The sequence below is a fragment of the Wyeomyia smithii genome, chromosome 1, assembly GCF_029784165.1.
Source record: "Wyeomyia smithii strain HCP4-BCI-WySm-NY-G18 chromosome 1, ASM2978416v1, whole genome shotgun sequence".
NCBI classification, from domain to species: Eukaryota; Metazoa; Arthropoda; class Insecta; order Diptera; family Culicidae; genus Wyeomyia; species Wyeomyia smithii.
In genome coordinates, this window is record NC_073694.1 from 84396482 (window position 1) to 84422108 (window position 25627).

A 25627-nucleotide genomic window follows, 5' to 3' on the forward strand; every position below is an offset into this window, starting at 1 on the left:
GACTGCCCAATGGCCCCTCCTTGCAGCGATTGTATCCTTCGATGCCTAATTCATCTGCGTATACGAAGGATTCTATCTCTGTCTTACAGTGGAATTGTAGAAGTATTTTACCAAAAATGGATTCATTTAAAGTTTTTATAAATAGAAACAAATGCGATGCATTTTCCTTTTGTGAAACTTGGCTTACTTCAAATATTGATCTCAACTTCCATGATTTTAATATTATTCGCCTTGATCGAGACACCCCATATGGAGGAGTACTTTTTGGGATTAAAAAGTGCTATTCTTTCTATCGTATTAACCTCCCCTCGATCCAGGCATCAAAGTTGTCGCATGTCAAATGACAATACAAGGTAAAGAGCATTGTATTGCCTCAATATATATTCCTCTCAGAGCACAGGTTGGGCAACGGTTGCTCTTTGATTTAATAGAACTTCTTCCTTCGCCACGTTTGATTTTGGGAGACTTCAACTCTCATGGTGTGGCTTGGGGTTCCCCCTACAATGATAACCGCTCCTCTTTAATCTATAACCTTTGCGATGACTTCGACATGACTATTTTGAACAACGGTGAAATGACACGTATCCCGAAACCTCCAGCGCGCCCAAGCGCTTTGGATCTATCCTTATGTTCGACGTCGCTACGGTTGGATTGCACATGGAAGGTAATCCTCGATCCTCACGGTAGCGACCATTTGCCTATTCTTATTTCAATTAATAACGGGTCAACTCGCATGCGACCAATTGACATTCCGTATGACCTCACACGGAATGTCGATTGGAAGTTATACGAGGAAATGATTTCAAAAGCGGTCGAGTCGATTCAACATCACCCACCACTTGAAGAATACAACCTCCTCGCGGGCTTAATCCTCGACGCCGCGTTGCAAGCCCAAACGAAGAAATATCCCGGCGTAACGATCAAAGAGCGGCCTCCAACTCCGTGGTGGGACAAAGAGTGCTCCGATGTCTACACGCAAAGATCCGACGCGTTTTTGGCCTTCCAGAAGGGAGGTATACCCGACGACTATATACGGTATTCGGAGCTTAATACCAAGCTTAAAAGCCTGGCTAAAGCAAAGAAACGCGGATATTGGCGTCGGTTCGTGAACGAGACGTCGAGGGAGACATCGATGAGCACTCTTTGGAACACAGCCCGAAGAATGCGGAATCGCGTAACGGTCAGCGAAAGCGAGGAGTCTTCAAGTCGGTGGATATTTGATTTTGCCAGGAAAGTATGTCCGGACTCTGTTCCTGCGCAAAACTTTGTTCGCGATACGTCCTCGGGTCACGACGCGATAGAATCACCTTTTACGATGGCAGAATTTTCAGTTGCCCTCCTGTCCTGTAACAATAACGCACCTGGGTAAGATAGAATCAAATTCAACTTGTTGAAGAATCTACCCGGCAATGCCAAGAGGCGCTTGTTGAACTTGTTCAATAAGTTCCTGGAGCAAAACATTGTACCGCAGGATTGGAGGCAAGTGAAGGTGATCGCCATCCAAAAACCAGGGAAACCAGCTTCTGATCACAACTCATATAGGCCGATTGCAATGCTATCCTGTATCCGGAAATTGATGGAAAAAATGATACTCCGTCGTTTAGACCATTGGGTCGAATCAAATGGTCTACTATCAGATACTCAATTTGGCTTCCGCCGTGCCAAAGGGACGAATGATTGTCTTGCGTTGCTTTCAACAGATATTCAGCTGGCGTATGCTCGCAAAGAACAAATGGCGTCTGCGTTCTTGGACATTAAGGGGGCTTTTGATTCCGTTTTTATTGATATTCTTTCGGGTTAACTTCACCGACAAGGATTTTCTCCAATTTTGAACAATTTTTTGCACAATTTGTTGTCCGAAAAGCACATGCATTTTACGCACGGCGATTTGGCAACTTTTCGCATTAGCTACATGGGTCTTCCCCAGGGCTCATGTTTAAGCCCCCTTCTTTACAACTTTTATGTAAATGACATCGACGAATGTCTGGCAAATTCATGCACGATAAGACAACTTGCAGACGACAGTGTAATCTCTGTTACAGGAGCCAAAGCTGCCGATTTGCAAGGACCATTGCAAGATACCTTGGACAATTTGTCTGCTTGGGCTTTACAGCTAGGTATCGAATTCTCTCCGGAGAAGACTGAGATAGTAGTTTTTTCTAGGAAGCATGAACCTGCTCAGCTTCCAACACAATTAATGGGTAAAACGATTTCTCAGGTTTTGGTACACAAATATCTTGGTGTCTGGTTCGACTCTAAAGGCACCTGGGGTTGTCACGTTAGGTATCTGATGAAAAAATGTCAACAAATAGTGGATTTTCTTCGTACAATAACCCGACAATGGTGGGGAGCCCACCCAGGAGACCTTATAAGGCTTTACCAAACAACGATACTGCCTGTTATTGAGTACGGGTGTTTCTGCTTCCGCTCCGCAGCAAACACACATTTGATCAAACTGGAGCGAATACAATATCGTTGTTTGCGTATCGCCTTGGGTTGCATGCAGTCGACCCATACGAAAAACCGCTTCTGGAGCCTGTCTTCTCGCATTCTTATCAAATGTGAGGTCTTGAACCGTCCTGTGATTGAAAATTTTGAAAGGTTAATCGAACTTAATTCTCAAACCCGTTTTATGACATTGTATTTCAATCACATGTCCCATAATATTAACCCTTCTTCGAATATTCCAAATCGTGTCGACTTATCAAATACTTCTGATTCTACTGTGTTTTTCGATACATCCATGATAGAAGAAACTCGTGGAATCCCGGATCATTTACGCGTGCAGCAGATCCCCAAAATTTTTTCCAATAAATATCGAAACATCAACTGCGACAATATGTTCTACACTGACGGATCACTTCTTGATGGGTCCACTGGCTTCGGTATTTTCAATAACAATAATCCTGCTTCTGTTTACGTCGCAGAATTAGCTGCAATTCAGTACACCCTAGGGATTATCGAAAAAATGCCCAAGGACCATTATTTCATCTTTACGGACAGTCTCAGTTCCATTGAGGCTCTCCGATCGATGAAAGATGTTAAGCACTCTCCGTATTTCCTGGGGAAAATACGGGAACATCTGAGTGCTTTATCCGAAAAATCGTATCAGATTACCTTAGCGTGGGTCCCTTCTCACTGCTCGATACCGGGCAATGAGAAAGCGGACTCTTTGGCTAAGGTGGGCGCAACAAACGGTGGAATTTATGAAAGACCAATTGCCTTCAATGAATTTTTCTCATTTGTACGTCAGAATACGATCATCAGTTGGCAAAATGCTTGGACCAGAGGGGAACTGGGAAGGTGGTTACATTCCATAATCCCCAAGGTGTCGACGAACCCGTGGTTCAAGGGGTTGGATGTAGGTCGGGATTTCATTTGCGTGATGTCCCGGCTTATGTCCAATCACTATAGATTTGACGCGCATCTCCGTCGTGTTGGGCTCGGGGAAAGTGGTATCTGTGCCTGTGATGAAGGTTATCACGACATAGAGCACGTTGTTTGGTCATGCCCTGTACACCGTGACGCCAGGTCTAAATTAATAGCTTCCCTGTAGGCCGAAAGTAGGCAGCCGGCTGTTCCTGTTCGTGATGTCTTGGCGAGCCGTGACCTATCCTACATGTCCCTTATATACGTTTTCCTGAAATCCATCCACGCCCCCGTTTATTCATATTCCCTTCCGCCTACAGCCAACCAAACGACAAAAACACGTTAAGACCCCGGATCCGGAAACAGCAACTAGACCCGCACGATACTCTCAGGTCCCGAGGGAGACAACCCAATATACCAGTCCGTAATATCTTGGCCCAGCAGCGGAACATGTGCTTACCTATGGCAATGAAAACCATCATACAGTAAACCAGTGCTTTTAATGCAAAATATTATAGCTTTAAGTTACATTTAGTTTCAACTCGTAGTCGGCAGCGAGGATGAAAAATTTGCTTTTAGTTATTAAGATACTTTAGAAAGTAAGCTACCAGATATAATTGGCGCCATTAAACATTAAATTGTATTTGTGCCGTGTCAAATAAATTATAGATGAACAAAAAAAAAATAATAATATTTGTCCAACTCCATTATTTTTTATTTTATTTTTCAAAAGCTAGGAAAATCATAGAAAAATATGTAATGCACTATCTCTAAATTATAGCCATTTGATCCCAACAATCAAATGGCTATAATTTAGAGATACTACACGTGTGTAGCGTTTTGCAGACGAATCCACAGTTCACACATCATTCGTGCATCATTCTCATTATCTGGCACCAATGCAACAAGTTTCAAAAATTCTTATTAGAAATCATGAAAGCTGTCATTCAAACGTTGCTTTCATCGGTGTAAAGCTCAAATTCCTAATTTACGTCACTGAAAGCGATGAAGCTTTCCAATTATGCTAGTGTTGGAACACTACAGAGGTTTTAATCCGATTGAAAGCAAAGCAAACAAACAAACTGCCTCCTGCAAGAAACTTTAATTTTATTTTCGCCGGATGGAATGTGTGGAATGTGCAGGTTTTTCTACGGATTATTTTTTTGAACTTGTATATAAGTACATATATGTGATTTACATTACACTGCAACCCAAGCAGATTTTATTGTTTGGTTTACCTACTGATAAAATAGAAACAGAAACTGCATTCAGTGTGCGTGACGGATCTATCAGAAAGCTCCATGATTGCATGATTGCTGTCATAGTCGCTTTCGCAAATATGTCGCACGACCACATGTAATGCCAATAATGCACAAAAGAGCAGTGATACTTAGCTGGTATTGTCTCTTTCGCTTTCTCTCGCTTGCCTGCCGTGTCCGTGTCGATCCAAAATTAAGCGCTTTTCGCATGCTTTTCCTATAACCGGACTTGTGTTATCCCGCTCACACTTTTAACACATTTCGTAGGAACGGACATTTTTCAATATCTGTTCTTATGGATATTTCACTAAAGGGCACTTTTACATAATTACTTTTAACACTACCTTGTAAAACATACACAAGTTAACCATTTCTAAGAACTTGCACTGTTTATATAATGAAAAAAACACTAATAAGCCACAATAAGCCTAGCTTCACTAACGAAAACTCGACGCATACTTAAACCGAAAACGTAAATTGCATATTCTTTGGTGATTTTAATGTTCCGAATCACAAAACTATTACAAAAAACGTTAAACTCAAACAAATTCTTCAAAAACTCGTAAATTTCCAAAAAAAATTAAGAGACAAAAATTTTGTTTCTTATACGAAGTTACATAAAATTTTCTAACCTAAAACTTTGTCGAAAACTGCAGAGCTCTAGCGTGTAAGAATAAAAAGTTGGTGTCGAAGCGCCATCTCTGCGGCCAAATCGCGAACTAAACTGAGCGTCAAGTTGAAGTTCTTATTACACTGAAAAACTCTGCTGAAGACTGCACTTAGGTTGGATAGAGTATCAAAGTACTGCACCGTGTATTCCGTGCAATAAATACATAGCAATTGAATTTTTGTATGAAACCTATGGTTATATTCAAACTGAAATATCACAAAAACACCAAAAACACTTCTTTCAAATTTTCGGAAATAAAGATTTTTTGATGGACAATTTTTAGAAAAAATCATGGTTTGCTAATACTTGCTACCCGCTGAGATATCTACTTCACAAAATTATGTATTTTTTGTCAAATTTTGTGTATTATTTTCACTTAAGCACTTCAGAAACGTCTGTACTCGGAAGAAAACGACGTAATTATTCAATTTATATCGAGAAAAAAATTGTAAGAAATTATTTCGAGTGAATTCATAAAATTATCACAATAAAACGTGAAATTCAGACAAAATTTATAAAAACTCATAGATCTCTGAAACTTGAAGAGTTAGAAATTTCATATATTCTGTAAAGTCTATCTAGAGATCTACAACTTTGTCGAATACCGCAAAGCTCTAGCGTGTAAGGGAAAGAAGTTGGCATCGCAACGCCACCTTTGCGGCTAAATTCCGAACCAATTCAAACATCCAAAATTACGCCCTAACTTTACCAAGAAACTTTGTAGAAGATCGGAAACCTATTGGTCAAACCCTAAGAGCGCTGTTAATTTCGTTCCTCTAGATTCCATTTCTGGCCCAGTGTGCACTCGTTGACGTCATGGAGTATCTGAACTTAAGCCAAGCTAATTTACATAGTAACCACCTCGGCCGAGTGTTAGATTTAGTTCTCCATTCTTCGGACACTAGTTTGACTGTCAACAGGTGTGTTGCCCGGATATTGCCGGTTGATTTGCATCATCCGCCTTTGATGATTTCGATTCCCACTAATCTTGAGGCTGTTAGTGCTCGTGATGCTTCTGCAACGCGGCAATTAAATTACCACAAAATCAACTTCGCAGCATTCTCAGCTTATGTCTCGAGTACAGATTGGCTGACTTTTTTGGAAACTAATGATGTGGATCTACTGGCCGAAAAATTTTGCTCAGCTATTCGTTTGTGGTTTAACGAGAATTTACCGTTCGCAAAACCACCTTCCTACCCTGCTTGGACCAACCGTCAATTGAATGAACTGAAACGGAACGCTTGTCAACGTAAACTTCGCCGCAGGTGATCAACTGACTCGATTCAAAATTTTAAACGTTGCCTTACCACCTTACCAAACAGTCCCAAGCCGTGGTGTGGCCTTTGCTGTACGTAAGAGTCGTCTCCATTCCACTCGGTCCCTGGCTGCAGTTCGCCAGCTCTGCAGTCTGCGTAGGGTCCGCAGGTCGTCTTCCACCTGATCGATCCACCTTGCCCGCTATGCACCTCTCCGTCTCGTCCATGACGGATTGATTTCTGGAACCATCTTTACCGGGCTGTCGTCTGACATCCTTACAACATGCCCAGCCCACCGCAACCTGCCTGTCTTAGCGGTGTGAACGATAGACGGCTCCCCAAGCAGCTCTTGCAGTTCGTGGTTCATTCGCCTTCTCCACACTCCGTTTTCCATCTGCAGTCCACCGAAGTTGGTACGCAACACCTTCCGCTCGAAGACCGCAAGGGCGCGTTGGTCCTCCACAAGCATAGTCCATGTCTCATGCCCGTAGAGGACTACAGGTCTGATCAGCATCTTGTAGATGGTAAACTTTGCTTCCGATTCTGTTTGTAATGACAACGCTAGTCGCGCCGCCGCCAACGTTCCAGCTGATCTTATTGACCTCGACATTGCTCAAATGCTTTTCACTACTGCCAAAAAACTGAAAACTTCATTCTCCGCTGGTCCTGATGGAATTCCGGCTGTACTTTCATGCCGTTGTCTAGAGAGTTTGGTTATACCGCTCTGCTGCATATTTGATCGATCTTTGGCTCAAGGAAAATTTCCTAGGGTTTGGAGGCACTCTTTCATGTTTCTAGTATTTAAAAGCGGTGAACGTAGGAATATAAAAAACTGCCGTGGAATAACTAATTTGTGTGCGTCATCCAAAATGTTTGAAATTTTTGTAAGCACTGTTGTCTTGAACTGCACTAAAAACTACATTTCCTCGGATCAGCATGGATTTGTACCTGGCCGTTCCGTAACAACGAACCTCATGGACTTCACATCAAATTGTGTCGCTGAAATTGAACACAAAGCGCAAGTAGATGTTATACCGATCTAAAAGCAGCTCCCTTCACGAACAAATCTGGTATACCGCAGGGTAGTAATCTCGGGCCACTTCTTTTCATATTTTTTTTTTTCAACGATGCTACCAGCGCTGTAGGAACTGGTTGCAGACTTGCTTACGGCGATAATTTAAAAATTTATTTGACGATTCGAAAAATCGAAAATTGTTACCGTTTACAATCACTGCTTGACTGCTTTGTGACGTGGTGTAAACTAAAGTCCTTAGCACAGCAAAATGTGAAGTGATTACATTTTACCGGGTCTAATCACCACTAACTTTTGCATACGTCATTAACGGAGAAATGCTAAAAAGAGTTGAACACGCAAGCGATTTCGGCGTTATCCTGGGCCAAAGACTGACCTTTGAAAAGCACCGTACAGCGGTTATTTCTGAAGCCACTAGACAACTCGGCTTTATCGCAAAAAATTAGACGCGATTTCAAGGACCCCCATTGCTTAAAGGCATTATACCGCTCTTTGGTTCGTCCCATGCTGGAGAATGCAAGTGTAGTTTGGACTCTGCATCAACTATCGTGGAATTCAAGATTAGAGCGTTTGCAGAGAATAGTTGTCCGTTTGGCTTTAATGGATTTACCTTGACAGCTAATTTGCCTCCTTATCAGAATGGCTGTCGTTTGCTTGGACCCGATACGCTTGAACGTCGCCGCAAGATACAGCGGGCATTATTTGTTGCAAAAACTTCAGCTGGTGAAATAGATTCTCCGAAATTGCTTCCTATGATTAATTTCCGGGCATCACAACGCATGTTGAGATCATATTCGATGCTACAAAATATTTTCCATCGCACGAATTATGGTTACTTCGAGCATGCAGCGTACATGATTCGAGTTTTCACAAGTGTTGAACAAAATTTTAACTTTGGCGAACCTTCACATATATTTAAACATAAAATTATTAGGCTTAGATCTTTTTAACTATCGATTTATTAAGACAACTGTCAGATGATGTAAACAATAATAAATAAATAAATACATTATGCACACATACACGATGTTACTAGATTGTATGTAGTTCTGGCTGGTTAGACCGCACCGTAAACTGTAGTGGTAACGGATGTTGTAATGTTATTTTCGAATGTGTATTATCTGTTACTGATCGAATTTTTTAACACCAATATCTTGGAGTATCATGCACACATCACCTGGTACCAACACCAGTATGAACTGCTCGACGAAAATGAACGGAATGAATTTTCTTAATAGCGGCTCTACTCGAGCCCTCAATAAAATCCCTTACGAAACTGTCAAAAAGTTGTTTACAAAATCAATGCTGCATTTTTCGAGTGGGAACGAGACAAATGCAGGGCTGCGCAGGTACACAACCTCCATAAACTACTCAAACAGAGGTTTTTTTTACAAAGTTTGATACTTTCGAGTAGTTCATTTTGTACCAACTTTTTTGGAAGATTTCTTCCTGAGTGTTACGTATGTCTTATGTATGTGGTATTATCACATACATAAGACATACGTAACACTAGCGTTTTTTTTTCTTGTACACGTTGCCCCATAGTAATTCGTACCCCAACTGCTCGACAAATAATGAACAAAATGAATTTTCCTTAATAATGAACAAAATGAATTTTTTTTTCTGAACTGTCAGAAAGCTCTTTACAAAATCAATGCAATATTTTTCGAGTGGAAACGAGACAAATACAGGGTTGCGTAGGTACATCATAAACTACTCAAACAGTGATTTTATTCAGAGTATGGTACCATTCGAGTAGTTTATTTTGTACCAACTTTTTGTAAGATTTCTTCCTGAGTGTTGCGTATGTCTTATGTATGTGGTATAATCGTGTTGTGATGAACATCCGTCTACTTTGCATGTGCAGTGGATTTAAATCAGCTTTTAGTCACAAAATCATTCACTAACATATTCTGAATGTATGTCAAAAGCCATCAATTAGCTCTTAAGATTTATTTTAATCTTCATATCAATGTGTCATGGTCAGACGGCATGCGCACTGAGATAAATTACCCCCCTCTACAGTGTTTAATTGATACCTACGTTGTAGATAGCCCCTCTTTTTTTCATAGCACTTCATTCTTTTAGTTTCATTGTGTGACGTTATTTCGTTTATTCCTGTATGCCTTTTTGTAACTGAATATCTCATTTCGTATTGGCAACCTGCAAAAGCAGGTCGACGAACTGTAGCTCTCTCAACCACGCAACAAAATAATAGCGAATTTCTTTATTCCACTGTGTGCGGGCAAAACTGCCGATGAATAATAAAACGTCATCGCCATTTAAGACGCAAGTAAGAAAGAGATGCCAGATAATTGTTTACGAACTTGGCACGTGCGGTGGTGGGTTGAAGCTGACAATTTTTACAGTGCGCTTCGGGCAGCACGGCAGGTTAAAACTGGATCAAAATCGAGCGAATAAAGAAAGGTTTTGACAGCAGTTAGTGCGCTTCCAGGTCAAAACGAGGTGAGCTGGTGGAATAATGAAATCCGCTATAAGTTACGCCGTTCCGTATTGCATCCTCGGCCTCGTCTTGGAGGACAACCGAATTCATTTTACTGGCAGAGAGTTTGATGAAGAACAATTTGCGTATTTCTACGGCACGCTTGTTTTTTTTACTCATCTATCATTTATTTGACACGGCACAAATACAAATTGATGTTTAACGGCGCCAATTATATCTAGTGATTTACTTTCTAAAGTATCTTAATAACTAAGAGCAAATTTTTATCCTCGTTGCCGACTACGAGCTGAAATTAGATCTAACTTAAAGCTAGAATGTTTTTCATTAAAAGCACTGTTTAATGTTTTTTCATTGCCATGGGTAAGCTTGTTGTTTGATGTTTTTCTATTGCCATAGGTAAGTAGCATATACAATATGTTCCGCTGCTGTGCCAAGATATTACGGACTGGCATATTGAGTTGTCTTCTTCGGGCCCTAAGAGTATCGTGCGGGTCTGGCTGCTGGTTCTGGATCCGGGGTCTCAACGTGTTCTTGTCGTTTGGTTGGATGTAAGCGGAAGGGAATAGGACTAAACTGGGGCGTGAATGGATTTCAGGAAAACGTATATAGGGACATGTAGGGTAGGTCACGGCTCGCCAAGACATCACGAACAGGAACAGCCGGCTGCCTACCTTCGGCCTGCAGGGAAGCTATTAATTTAGACCTGGCGTCACGGTGTACAGATCATGACCAAACAACGTGCTCTATATCGTGATAACCTTCACCACAGGCACAGACACCACTTTCCCCGAGCCCAACACGACGGAGATGCGCGTTAAATCTATAGTGGTTGGACATAAGCCGAGACATCACGCAAATGAAATCCCGACCTACATCCAACCCCTTGAACCACGGACTCGTCGATACCTTGGGTATAATGGAATGTAACCACCTTCCCAGTTCCCTTCTGGTCCAAGAATTTTGCCAACCGATGATAGTATTCTGACGTACAAGTTCGAAAAATTCATTGAAGGCAATTGGTCTTTCATAAATTTCACCGTTTGTTGCGCCCACCTTAGCCAAAGTGTCTCATTGCCCGGTATCGAGCTATGAGAAGGGACCCACGCTAAGGTTATCTGAGAAGGTTTTTCGGATAAAGCACTCAAATGTTTCCGTATTTTCCCCAAGAAATACGGAGAGTGCTTAACATCCTTCATCGATCGGAGAGCCTCAATAGAACTGAGACTGACCGTAAAGATGAAGTAACTCCAGGTGCCTCTAGAGTCGAACCAGACACCATGATACTTGTGTACCAAAACCTGAGAGATCGTTTTACCCATTAATTGTGGCTGGAGCTGAGCAGGTTCATGCTTCCTAGAAAAAACTACTATCTCAGTCTTCTCCGGTGAGAATTCGATACCTAGCTGTGAAGCCCAAGCAGACAAATCGTCCAAGGTATCTTGCAATGGTCCTTGCAGATCGGCAGCTTTGGCCCCTGTAACAGACATTCGTCGATGTCATTTACATAAAAGTTGTAAAGAAGGGGGTTCAAACATGAACCCTGGGGAAGACCCATGTAGCTAATGCGATAAGTTGCCAAATCGCCATGGGTAAAATGCATGTGCTTTTCGGATAACAAATTGCTCAAAAATTGTTCAAAATCGGAGAAAATCCTTCTCGGTGAAGTTTACCCGAAAGAATGTCAATAGAAACGAAATCAAAAGCCCCCTTAATGTCCAAGAACGCAGACGCCATTTGTTCTTTGCGAGCATACGCCAGCTGAATATCTGTTGAAAGCAACGCAAGACAATCATTCGTCCCTTTGGCACGGCGGAAACCAAATTGGGTATCTGATAGTATACCATTTGATTCGACCCAGTGGTCTAAACGACGGAGTACCATTTTTTCCAACAATTTCCGGATATAGGATACCATTGCAATCGGCCTATATGAGTTGTGATCAGAGGCTGGTTTGCCCGGTTTTTGGATGGCGATCACTTTCACTTGTCTCCAATCCTGCGATACAATGTTTTGCTCCTGGAACTTATTGAACAAGTTCAACAAGCGCCTCTTGGCAGTGCCGGGTAGATTCTTCAACAATATGAATTTGATTCTATCTTACCCAGGTGCGTTATTGTTACAGGACAGGAGGGCAACTAAAAATTCTGCCATCGTAAAAGGTTATTCTATCGCGTCGTGGCCCGGAGACGCATCGCGAACAAAGTTTTGCGCAGGAACAGAGTCCGGTTATACTTTCCTGGCAAAATCAAATATCCACCATATTGAAGACTCCTCGCTTTCGTTGACCGTTATACGATTTCGCATTCTTCGGGCTGTGTTCCAAAGAGTGCTCATCGATGTCTCCCTCGACGCTTCGCTTACGAACCGACGCCAACATCCCCGTTTTTTGCTTTAGCCAAGCTTTTAAGCTTGGTATCAAGCTCCGAATACCGCATATAGTCGCCAGGTATACCTTTCTTCTGATAAGCCAAAAACGCGTCGGATCTTTGCATGTAGACATCGGAGCACTCTTTGTCCCACAACGGAGTAGGAGGTCGTTCTTTGATTGTTACGCCGGGATATTTTTTCGTTTGGGCTTGTAACGCGGCGTCGAGAGTCAAGCCCACGAGGAGGTTGTATTCTTCAAGTGGTGGATGATGTTGAATCGACTCGACCGCTTCTGAAATCATTTCCTCGTATAACTTCCAATCGATATTCCGTGTGAGGTCATACGGAATGTCAATTGGTCGCATACGAGTTGACCCGTTGGTAATTGAAATAAGAATAGGCAAATGGTCGCTACCGTGAGGATCGAGGATTACCTTCCATGTGATAGATCCAAAGCGCTTGGGCGCGCTGGAGGTTTCGGGACACGTGTCATTTCACCGTTGTTTAAAATAGTCATGTCGAAGTCATCGCAAAGGTTATAGATCAAAGAGGAGCGGTTATCATTGTAAGGGGAACCCCAAGCAACGCCATGAGAGTTAAAGTCTCCCAAAATCAAACGTGGCGAGGGGAGAAGTTCTATTAAATCAAAGAGCAGCCATTGCCCAACCTGTGCTCTACGGGGAATATGAATTGAGGCAATACAAAGCTCTTTACCTTGTATTGTCATTTGACATGCGACAACTTCGATGCCTGGAATCGAGGGGAGGTTAATACGATAGAAAGAATAGCACTTTTTAATCCCTAGAAGTACTCCTCCATATGGGGTGTCTCGATCAAGGCGAATAATATTAAAATCATGGAAGTTGAAATCAGTATTCGAAATAAGTCAAGTTCCACAAAGGGAAAATGCATCGCATTTATTTTTATTTATTAAAACTTTCAACGAATCAATTTTTGGTAAAATACTTTTACCATTCCACTGTAAGACAGAGATAGATTCTTTCATATACGCAGATGAATTAGGCATCGAAGGATACAATCGCTGCAAGGAGGGGCCATTGGGCAGTTAATTGCTTCAAAAATGATCTAACTGCTGGGAGGAATGCTGTGAGAAAAATTTTAATTGGATCGGTTACATTGAAAGTTTCAAAAATCCAGTCCACAATGTCAGAAAATTTCACTAATCCAGATATTGTTTCATCAAATTGATGTGCAAAAGGAACAACTGGGGTTTTAGATGTTCCTGGCAGTGCTGGGAACTCCTTCTGGGACTTTAAATTTGCAAGCCCAGAAGGAGTTTGCTTCGGTTTTTCCGCAACACTGTTTGGATTGTTTGTACCTCTCATTCCACTTTGGGAAATCATAGGACCTTTTCGGGGAAGCTTTGGAGAGAAAATATTTTTCCTCCTTCTAGACTCCCCAGGATTGGCATTAGATGTTCCGGCTAGTGAATCGTCAGAATCGGTTTCATCAGAGGACAACAGGTCAAAGGGGTTCGATGTTATGGTTATGGTGACCACTTGTCTTCTTCAGCATCTCAGCGTAAGATCGCTTTAACCGCTCCTTAAGTGACCGCTTGATTTTATCTCTGCGCTGCATGTACACCGGGCATGTGGAAAGCTCATGCTGATTTTCCCCACAGGGAATACATTTTACAGCATTTACGCTGCAAAAATCGTCTGCATGAGTCTCCCCGCACTTGCTACATCGTGCCTTATTGCAGCAGTAGGCGGCTGTGTGACCTAACTGCTTGCAATTAATGCAATCCATAACACGGGTACAATCGCACAGGCAGACGAACCCGGTGGATCGAGACGTGGCCGGCGAACGTAACACGAAACGAGTCTGAAGGAGTGTACACTTTTGTGCCGCCGACGAGAGATACAGACCACAATTGCTTGCAGTCCAAAATCTTTTTTTTACATCGGTGCACAAAGAATTTTTGAAACAGCCGAATCCGCTTTCCAAAATACACTCGACCGGCAGACTCGAATCGGTTATGACACCGTCGATCTCCACGTCTCGTGCGGGTATGTAAACGCGATACTCGCGTGTGAAAAGCTCAGAGCAAGCTATATCATTGGCCTGTTTCAGGTCACTGACCACGACACGGAGCTTGTCAGGTCTGATCTTGAGAATTTCGGTTACGACCTTGTAACCTTTCGTCAGGTCTTATTTAATGGTTTAGATTTCGGACCTGCCTTTGGTCGAAAGTACACAGTATAGCTGCTCTGCTGAGATCCGTCCGGGTAAAGCCTGGGGCGAGGGGTGGTTGCATCAGCAACCGGGAGGGATTGAGCGGGAAGGACATGATCGGGAGGGTTCAAAGATGGGAGATCGGAGGTTAAGTGATCTACATACATTGCGCTAAGCTAGCGCACTAGCTCGATAAACAGGAATCACGTACCTTCTTCTTTTTCCTTCGTTGTGTTGAAATTCTCGTCCACTGCTGTAGCACAAATCAGTCAGTAGCCAAATCGGCTTACGCACCAGCTGGCAGCTACGATGCGAAACAGTTACACAAAGGCGGGCGACCTTGAACGCGGATTAATTTCACTCGACCAGGCAAACAATGCCAACACTTGCTCACACGTCTTTTGTTTTATGTATATTCATGTCCGATACTGATGCGTGTTCGGCACAGAATGTGTGGCACGCTTGTAAAGCAAAGCCTTGGTGCTACATTCCGTATCGGAATTCGACCTTCTGTTTTACTATTCACAGACTTCGCAGCCAACTGTTAAGTGTACAGGACAATTGCGGGGCTAGCGCTACGATCCTACTGACACTAACAGTCTCTCCCGAGCCGGGACTCGAACATACGACGACTAGCTTGTTAGGCCAGCATCGTACCTCGAGACCAGCTGGGAATACACGCTTGTGGCATGCTTTTATTTGTGCAAATAACCCCTAAACTATTATTTTACTATTTCTTTTCTTTAAGGGCCTACTTATACGATGTAATTGAGACAGCGCACTTGTTTTTGAAAATGTTGGAAAAGTACTGTCAGGGAACTGTGCGTGTTCAGAGTAAGCAACGCTTCAAACAAAGACGAAATAAAACCAACACAGCAGTAAAACAAAAAGAACATGAACCCGATGTGAGTCCTAATGTCGAATTCGTTTTTGCGGTGTTGCTTCACCAAAACTGCACTTTTACACAGTAGCTGTTCGTTTCTGCTTTCCGGGATATACGAGAACTACCCTTTTCTGCCCCATGTAGCACGCGAGTGGAACATGTTAACAAATGCCATGCAAAAAATAACAACTGAGTGTAGCTTTGTTTGCATGTTATATTTTCAGCTGCAGAATCAGTGGGAAAAACGTCACAAAAACGAACTCGACATTACTTCGTTTTGTTAAGATTTGGTTGAGTAATTTGTTATATTTTTGCGCTTTTTTTGAATGCCGTTTCAAATCACCATGCGGTAAAATTCATAGGCGGAAGCTCTTGAGGAGATGTGGTTAACAATGGCAGGTCAAATTTCAACATGTCTAGTTAACCAGATTACTCTACCAGAAGAAGATCATCCAATTCCATTCGACGCTGCCTCGGATATATCCATCGACGATCAAAAGTGCGTTCTAGTATCGCTAGAAATAATCCTAGAATTAAATTTTTCTCTCAATTCACATTCTACTTGCGATGTTTTGCAGGGGTGCATGTATGATAAGGATTCACACGCTGTTGCGCGACGGAAAATACGAACAGGCAATTATTTTGTTGAGATCCGGCAGGTAATACGTAGTTTCTCGTACCACGTAATTTTTCATTGGTTTTGGATTGTTTTTATTTTCAGGGAAATTTGGCCTGAAAACGATTTCTTCGGATCGGCGCTATCTGCTCCAGAGGATGAACTGATGATTTTGAAAGAAATCTTCTTAGCAAATCTGCCACGGGTTAAAGGTAAGAGATTATGTTGATAAAACACTTCAAAATCGCAGTATCTAAGTTAGTCATATGACGGACAAATAACTGTTAGCTGTATTATACCGTATTTTTGCTTTTTTGTTGGGTTTCACTGCATGCAAATTTTTGATAGATTTCAAGACCATATAAATTCATTTTAGTTGGAGGTAATACGATATTTATACTCTCCGTTTATTATATACATCGAAATATGTAACGTATGGTGATGGCGAATGTATGTCCACTTTTCGAGTATTCATAGCTCTGCTGAAACTTACATGTTTTAACTTTATTATATATTCGTTTGGGAGTCTATTATTCAACGGATTTCATGTTCATACAATCAATTGATTTGATGGTTTCACAGCTGGTCTTTACTTGCCATATTGCATTCTTCAAAGCCATTTTGTGTTATGTGAGGTGTGCGAAATTTCACGAAATTTCGAGGTTCACGAAACTAAACGAAATTTATCGAAATTGAGCACACATTAATAAACAGTAGCAACCTATAATTTCTGATCCAATTTTACTGCTGTTATAAACTTTAATTGAGGTCCGGAAATGCTTCAAGCTTTTTTGGGTCTAATACAATTTAATAAAAAATCTAGATTTTATTATATTTTTTTAACTTCCAAAATTTTCTTGAAAATTTTCCTCTTAATTGTACTTTAAATATCTCTGAGCCTTCTTTTTGAATATGAATCAATGAAAAAATTTACCCTAAATTTATGAATTCGTCATTTTTTGAAAAATTTCGAGAAAAATTTGGTTTGGTTTTGGAAACCTCGAAATTTCGTACAGCCTTTGGTTTGAGCTAAAATAATATGGAAGCGCGCACAACATGAGCATAATTTTTATTGTCACTTCTTTTGCTTTCACACACTTTGAATAGTGTCAGGAAAGTTTTTCCCCATGAACTCCGTCGAGACTCGGTAATATGAAAAGCTCCTTTTGTGCCACATTTATATTCAGTGCCATGTTATACATTATATATGAGCATTTTGAAACGAGCATTCGACTATGTGGGCTACGTAGAATACGATATTGATTTTATTGGGAAACAGAAGGACGAAATAATAGCAACATGTTGTAAAATCTTTTATTTCTCATTTGTGCTCGGTAAATAATGCATTTCTAATGAATCGTACAAGGCTTTGAATCATTTGTTCTGAGCATTCTTTGGAGCAATCGCTTATCGTGTTATTTAGTAAACTTTCATAGGCAAAATATGGTAGAGAACCTTTTTCAGCAGCTTTCTGTGTATTGAGACGAAATACTGTAATGTGTATAGAGAAATACGAACCTACTACACACAAAGAAAACATTACCAAGCGAACACGTAAAACAGCGTAAATTTACGTAAACATGAATGTTTTCACTGGTTTAGGTAAATAATTCCCATAAAAATAGGTGAAAACAATAAAATGCGAATATCTTATTTTGGGTAAAAATTTGGATGGAGTTTTTGATATTGCTATTGATGATTCAAGGTATTCAATTTAACCTAAATGATGACTTCTGTGCAGGGACTCAAAAGTAGGTAAATTTTACTTACTTTTTACTTTTATGGCGACAGATCATTAAGATCCTATGCCATATCCAGAATACGTCTCCACAAATTCGGTCTTGGGCTGCTACTCTCCAGTCTCCCCTTACACCCGCTGCTCTGGCATCCTCGTCGACAGCACACATCCAGCGCGTGCGCGGTCTGCCTCGATGTCGTCGACCTCTATCCGGTTCTCTACTAAATATTATCTTTACCGGTCGCTCATCCGCCATCCGTGCTACATGGCCAGGCTACTGTAACCTGCCGTAATTCATCAGCTTGACAATATCAGCGTGTTTGTATACTTCGTACAGCTCGTGATTCATGCGCCTGCGCCACGCCCCGTTCTCTAGTTTGCCTCCGAGTATTGATCGCAAGATTCTACGTTCGAAGACCCCAAGCGCTCGTCGATCGACCTCCTTCCACGTCCACGATTCATGCCCGTAGAGCGCCACCGGGAGGATCAGAGTCCTATAGAGCGCAAATTTCGTACGGATCCGTAAGCTACGGGACCTTAGCTGGCTACGCAATCCGTAATAGGATAATCTGGTGAATCGCACTACACAGCCGCTCGCTCCCAACTTTGAAAAGTTCGGCCGGTAAGCCGTCCTTCCCAGCGGATTTGTGGTTCTTTAGCTCTTTGCAAGCATTCTTCACCTCATCCAATATTGGTGGGTCCACAGCTTGTCCGTCCTCCCCAATTTCTATCCTGTTCCCTTCGACGACTCTCCTACCTTCCTCACCGGTCAACACCACTTCAAAATGTTGCTTCCAACGCCTGGCCACCTGCGATTTATCGGTAATCAGGTTCCCAATTTAGCAACTTAGGTGAAAAATATAATGCTGTTATTCCTACAAACGCTAAGCCTAAGTTGAAAATTGTGGGAATGAGTGATCAATATTCCCCCGAAGTCTTTATTGACTTGTTAAAAAGTCAAAAAAATGACCTCGGTATTAATGATGTCAAAGTTATTGCGCAATTTGTAAATTCAAGCTTCAAATATAATAAGTATAACACAATTATTGAAGTTGCTAAGGACACTTTTAACCACTTGATGACTGCTGGTAAAGTAAACATTGGGTGAGATAGGTGTTCGGTTCAAGAGGCCGTTAATGTTCTACGTTGCTTCAAATGTGGAGAATTTGGACACAAAAGCACAGAATGTGTTAATACTGTAACGTGCTCTAAGTGTAGCGGACAACATAAAACATCGGAATGCTTTTCGACTGATTTTAATTGCGTAAATTGTTTGAAATCTAATAAAGAATTTAATTTGAACTTGGACGTAATACATCCAGCATTTAGTACAAAGTGTCCGGTATGTACTACAAAATTGAACGATCAGGACGTAGCTCTGGATAAGCTGAATTAACGGGTCGACAAAATCTCCACTGCAGTTGATAGTCTTGAAAACCGGAATGAGTTAATCGTCAGTGGTATCCCGTACATTAATGGTGAGGATCTGAGTGCATACTTTAATGCGATGTGTAAGCAACTTGGACTCGGAGAATCTGCTTCCCCACTAGTTGACGTGAGATGAATGAAATCGAAAGCGTTGAAGGATGGTGACGAGAATCTGGTGGTGCTTCAGTTTGCTCTGAAAAATGCTCGCGATAACTTTTACAGTGCCTATTTATACAAAAGGAATCTACAATTAAACCATATTGGCTTGAACTCAGCGCGCAGAATCTACGTGAATGAAAATTTAAATGTCTCAGCACGAAAGGTGAAGGCGGCAGCTCTACGAATGAAGAAGGCAGGCAAGTTCTCCTCGGTTTTCACGAAACTGGGGACGGTGCAAGTGAAGGTAACACCGGATGGTCCACCTGTAGCAGTCTACTCCGAAGAACAACTCGATGGTTTTTTGTAGCGAATTTCTGTAAATATAAACTTGACTCTGTTTTCGAAGTTTGTTAAATTGTTTGTATTGTGCTAAATTTTAATTATCAAATTGTATTTGTACTGAACTGAAATATTTATAATTTGATGTTAAAACCTGTAATATTACATTAAGAAACTTTAGTTAATTATCTCTCTCTAACTGTACAGCTCTCGAAAAATTGTTTTCCAGTTTTGTCAAATGTCATCGACGATTAGAACTACCTCTGCGAACATACCTGGTGCAGTATTGAATGCAGCGCTGATTTCAGGCAAGTTCAACATTTGTCACGGTAATGCACAAAGTCTTTGCGCAAGAAAAAGTAATAAATTGGATGAAGTGAAACTTTTACTCGAAAACTCAAAAATTGGACTGGCGTGCTTTACGGAATCAAGGTTGACGTCAAAAATTAGTGATAATGTAGTTGCTGTTCCTGGGTACACAATCATACGTAATGATAGACTGTATAGACGGGGTGGTGGTATTGTGATGTACTGTAAGGACGGACTTCGCTTCTCACACGTTTTTAAAACCAACATTACACCAACATCCGATGATATAACTGAATGTCTGGCCGTTGAGTTATGCTTAGGCAATGAGAAAGTACTAATTATGTGTGTTTATAATCCACCTGACAATGACTGTACAAATTTCCTGTACCAGAAGCTTACTGACTTTGCTGTTCGCTACGAGAACATTGTGCTCATTGGAGATTTCAATACTAACCTCACGCAACCGAACAGAAAACGAGATCAATTTGAATCAATACTTCACAGTTTATCACTCACGTCCATTGGTGATGATCCGACTTTTTTTCAGCGGCATGGCTGCTTACAACTTGACTTACTCATCCTAAGTGATCGTGAAAAAGTGCTACGCTTCAACCAAGTTGGTTTTCCAGGGCTTTCGCAGCATGATCTTATATTTGGATCACTGGATTTCAATGTTACCACCGTTATAACTGTTCAAAAATACAGAGACTATGTTAATTTTGATCCAAACGCTATAGCTAACGCCGTCAGCCGTATCCCGTGGAATGAGTTTTATGCTATCAATGATTCCAACGAGCTAGTTGAGTTTTTCAATGAGCATATAGTAAACATTCACAATGAATACATCCCGCTTCGTATTGTGAGCAACCGGAGAAAATCAAATGCATGGATTACTTCTGAGGTGCGCAAGTCCATGATCGAGAGAGATATGGCTCATCGAGACTGGTGTAGGGCTCCATCCGAACAAAAGCATCTGGCACGACAACTTTACAAAAGACTGAGGAACCGAACGAACTGTCTGGTCTCCGCAGCGAAAGCACGATACATGAGCCAATTCCTTGACAGTAGAATCTCTTCCAAAGTTCTCTGGCAACGGGTAAAAAAGCAGGCAGACATCATTTGAAAACTGTGATCTCGACCCTGATGAAATAAATCGCGCGTTTGTGGCGAACTTCGCTGTGAGCGGCAACGATAATAGAGGCGAAGGAGTATATCTTAACTCACCTCATAATTTCTCTTTTCGTGCTGTGGAATGTTGGGAAGTTGTTAATGCTGTTTGTGACGTGAAATCGAACGCAATAGGACTGGATGACTTGCCGATGAAGTTCATTAAAATCATATTACCGTTGGTCGTCGATCAAATTACTCATATTTTCAACGTTATTATACAAAGCTGTGTATTTCCCACTTGCTGGAAGCATGCAAAAATAATTCCTGTCCGAAAGCAGCGTAATTTATCTTCAATATCTAATTTGAGACCCATAAGCATTCTATGCGCATTATCGAAAGTTTTTGAAAAATTGATTGGGAAGCAGATTACTTCTTATACAACTGAAAATAACTTGCTCTCGGAGTTTCAGGCTGGTTTTCGAAAAGGTCACAGTATCAAAACAGCTATTATTCGGGTGTATGATGACCTAACAGTTGCGTATGATGAAAAGGCCGGTTCTATACTGTTGTTGCTGGATTTCTCTAAAGCGTTCGATGCAATCCATCATCACAGACTATGCTTAAAGCTGCAAACACAGTTCAATTTTAATTCTGATGCCGTAAATCTGCTGAACTCGTATCTAACTGATAGAAAGCAAACCGTTTTTTGTGGAGATCGCCGATCCAACAGCTCTGTAATTACTTTGGGAGTGCCGCAAGGATCAGTTCTTGGTTCATTGCTATTTTGCTGCTACATTAACGGTTTGCCTAATGTCCTAAAGCACTGCACTATACAATTGTATGCTGATGATGTACAACTGTACATAAGCCGATTGGGTCTTGGACCAAGTGAAATGGTTGAATTGGTAAACGATGACCTAGCAAGGATTACACAATGGTCTCGACGGAACGGATTACTCGTCAATCAAAGTAAAAGTAAAGCACTACTGATCAAAACCAGATCACGAAATGCTGCTCCACACAACTTATTGCCAGACGTCATTATGGATGGAGGAGTGATTCGATGGACGGAGAATGCTAGTAACCTGGGCTACTTTTTCCAAAACAGTCTTGAATGGGATGGGCTTATACGACAACAATGCGGAAAAATTTATGCTGGATTACGAACACTACATAGCTGTGCCAAGTCTGCTCCAGTTAGTACCCGTCTGAAACTGTTTAAAAGTTTGATCCTCCCTCATTTCCTATTTGGAGATGTGGCTCACATCAATCCCGGTGCTGGTGAACTGCGAAAACTACGCGTTGCCCTGAATTGCTGTGTAAGATTTGTGTACGGCTTAAATCGTTATTCGAGAGTAAGTCATCTGCATCAGAATCTCATTGGATGCCCACTGCAAAAACTTTATGCGCACCGTTCTGGTATATTTATAAAGAGGCTAATTACAACGTGCACACCGTCAACGCTACACCGGAAACTGATGTCCATGCGAGGTCGTCGTCTTTAAAATCTTGTTATCCCACCAAACAATTCGTCTGTTTACGGAAACTCCTTGTTCGTTAGAGGTATCGTTAGCTGGAATATGTTGCCCGCTGAAATAAAACGTTCTACATCGGAGGCAATATTCAAGAGAGACTGTTTAAATTTTTGGAACCGTGCTTAGAGAGATTAGGTTTAAAAATAAATTTAATTAATATACATTAAGGTATTTGAAAAACGAACCTTCAACCGGAAGTAGTGAAATTAAAAAGGTCAACCTTTATACTACTGGACAAATAAAAATAATAATTATAATAATAATAATAATAATAATAATAATATCGGAGACTGTTTGAAAAAAGAAAAAGCAACATGTTGTTAAGTAAATAGCAACTGAAGAAAATGCAATGTGAGAGGAAGTTAGAGATAGTTTACCTGAATATTGCTGGTTTATCTACAAATTATGCCGCTCTGCGGCATCTTGTGGAAACAACACGTCCGATGTTAGTGTTGCTAGCTGAAACTCATATAGTTGAAGCTGATGCATTTGATCAATTTAACTTTCCGGGTTATAAAGTTGCTTTTTGCCTGTCACACTCCAGACATGCAGGAGGGGTTGCTATTTACGCCAAGGAATCTATTAAATTCAACACACGGTTAAACGAATGTGTAGAAAACAATTGGTTCCTGGGTATATCAGTTGAAAAAGGCATGACGATGGGAAAATTTGGAATTGTATACCATTCCCCCAGCTCAAGTGACCAGCGGTTTTTGGAAATTCTAGATAACTGGTGGGAGATTTTTGTAGATTTGAATAAATTAAATGTTATTGCTGGTGGTTTTAATATTAATTGGCTTAATGAACCAAATTCGAATCAATTGAAGCAATTAGCAAATTTTTTTCAATTTGAGACAAACGGTTTGTCAATATACAAGAATTTTCAGACATTCTCGTACATTAATAGATCACGTGTTTTCAAATTTAGATAATGTTCATTCTTTTACAGAGGCCGATTACAAAATTACAGATCATGAGACAATTTGTGTTTAGATTGAGAATGGTCAAAACCGTGATGATAAAGTAAAGATAAAGTGCTGGAATAGATATTCGAAGCAAGCAGTGTCTCAACTTGTTTCGAGAAGCTTGGATTTTCAATCAGTAGCTGGTGATTTGGACAATAAAGCAGCTGTTCTTACCAACACGCTGAAAGAATGTATCAATAGTTTAGTTTTTGAAAAACATGGTAATTTGCATAATGCAAACAGCTGGTACTCTTCAGATCTTCTGCGTTTAAAACGAAAAAGAGATAGGAAGTACAAGTTGTTTTACAGAAGTAACAGTACTGATGATTGGAATAGGTACACCGCGGCGCGTAACATGTATTCACGGTCCTTAAAAAAGGCACGGTGTGAATATATACAGCGGAAGATTGATCAACATCAAAATAACAGCAAACAGTTATGGAAAATTTTAAAAAAAGTAATGAAAAGTAAAGATTGTTGCCCGCAATCCATTACTTTTAATGGCTTAGGAGAACAATCGGCGCGAGTAATTGCAAATAAATTTATCAGTTATTTTGTTAACAGTGTCCAATCGATCGATCAAAGTGTTGATTTGGTCAACGAGCCTGACGAAATAATATAGCCGATCAATAATAACTGTAGCTTCGATGGTTTTCATCCAATTACTTTTGCAGAGTTGAAAGATATTTGTTTTTCTTTGGAGAGATCGGCTGGTATCGACAATGTCAACACAAAATCAATACAAGATTGCTTTCATGTCATTGGACACGATCTGCTAGACCTTATTAATGAATCGTTGCGAACGGGGCACGTGCCTTAAGTTTGGAAGGAATCGCTTGTGGTTCCTATCCCCAAGATTAATGGGACGGATAAAGCCGAAGAGTTCCGACCCATTAATATGTTGCACACATTAGAGAAAATTTTAGAACTAGTTGTAAAAGGCCAGCTGATGGATTATTTAAATAGTAATGATTTGCTAATCCCAAAGCAATCAGGTTATCGAGAGGGGCACTCTTGTGAGTCTGCATTGAATCTGGTGTTAGCAAAATGGAAAGCAAAAATCGAGGCTAAAGAAACTATTCTTGCTGTATTTTTGGATCTAAAACGCGCTTTTGAAACAATTTCTAGGCCCTTATTGTTACAAACATTTGAGCGCTTTGGTATCGTAGGGACAGCATACGAATGGTTTGAAAGCTATTTGTGTGCTAGAACTCAGAAGACTCGTTTTAATTATTTTGAATCGGATTCCATGGCTAATACACTTGGTGTACCGCAAGGAAGTGTTTTAGGGCCCATTTTGTTCATAATTTATATTAATGATATGAAGCGAGTTTTACGGTTTTGCGATATAAATTTATTTGCCGATGACACTGTTCTGTTCATTGCAGCAAAAATCCCAACCGATATTGTAGCACTTTTGAATCGAGATTTACATTATCTGGCGAATTGGTTAAAATTTAAACAGCTTAAATTAAATATTAGTAAAACACAGTACTTGATTATTTCTTCTGCCAACTCCAGACCAGACGTAAACATTGTAATTGATGGTGAGACGATTGATCGCGTGAATGAAATAAAGTATCTAGGAGTTATTATTAATGAAAAGTTAACTTTTAGGTCTCCCATAGATAATGTCATCAAAAAAATGGCGAAAAAATACGGTATCTTGTGCCGTTTGAAAAATGAATTGACTGTTAGTAGTTTATAAGTCATTCATTTCACCACATATAGATTTTTGTTCATCCATACTATATCTTGCAAATAATACACAAATGTTGAGACTGCAGCGCTTACAAAATAAAGTAATGCGATTAATATTAAGATGTACCTAATAGATACACTTCCTCGAGTTTTATGCTGGACGCATTGCAATGGCTTTCTGTGAAGCAAAGAGTTTATTTTTTGACAATGCTGTTTCTATATAAAATTTTAAATAACATGCTGCCTCGCTATTTGTGTGATCGAATTGACAGAGGAAGTGATTTTCATAG

General features: G+C 40.7%; 1 protein-coding gene across 2 annotated transcripts in view; it reads left to right on the plus strand.

The window, feature by feature from the left end:
* Positions 1 to 25627, plus strand: part of LOC129717836 (protein timeless homolog) — a 279468-nt gene that overhangs the window by 30354 nt on the left and 223487 nt on the right. For both annotated transcript variants that reach the window (XM_055668038.1, XM_055668039.1), the window contains 4 exons: positions 15363 to 15519; positions 15860 to 15996; positions 16076 to 16156; positions 16219 to 16325. In XM_055668038.1, the coding sequence (XP_055524013.1) occupies positions 15363 to 15519; positions 15860 to 15996; positions 16076 to 16156; positions 16219 to 16325 (482 nt within the window). The remainder of the gene's footprint in view (positions 1 to 15362; positions 15520 to 15859; positions 15997 to 16075; positions 16157 to 16218; positions 16326 to 25627) is intronic.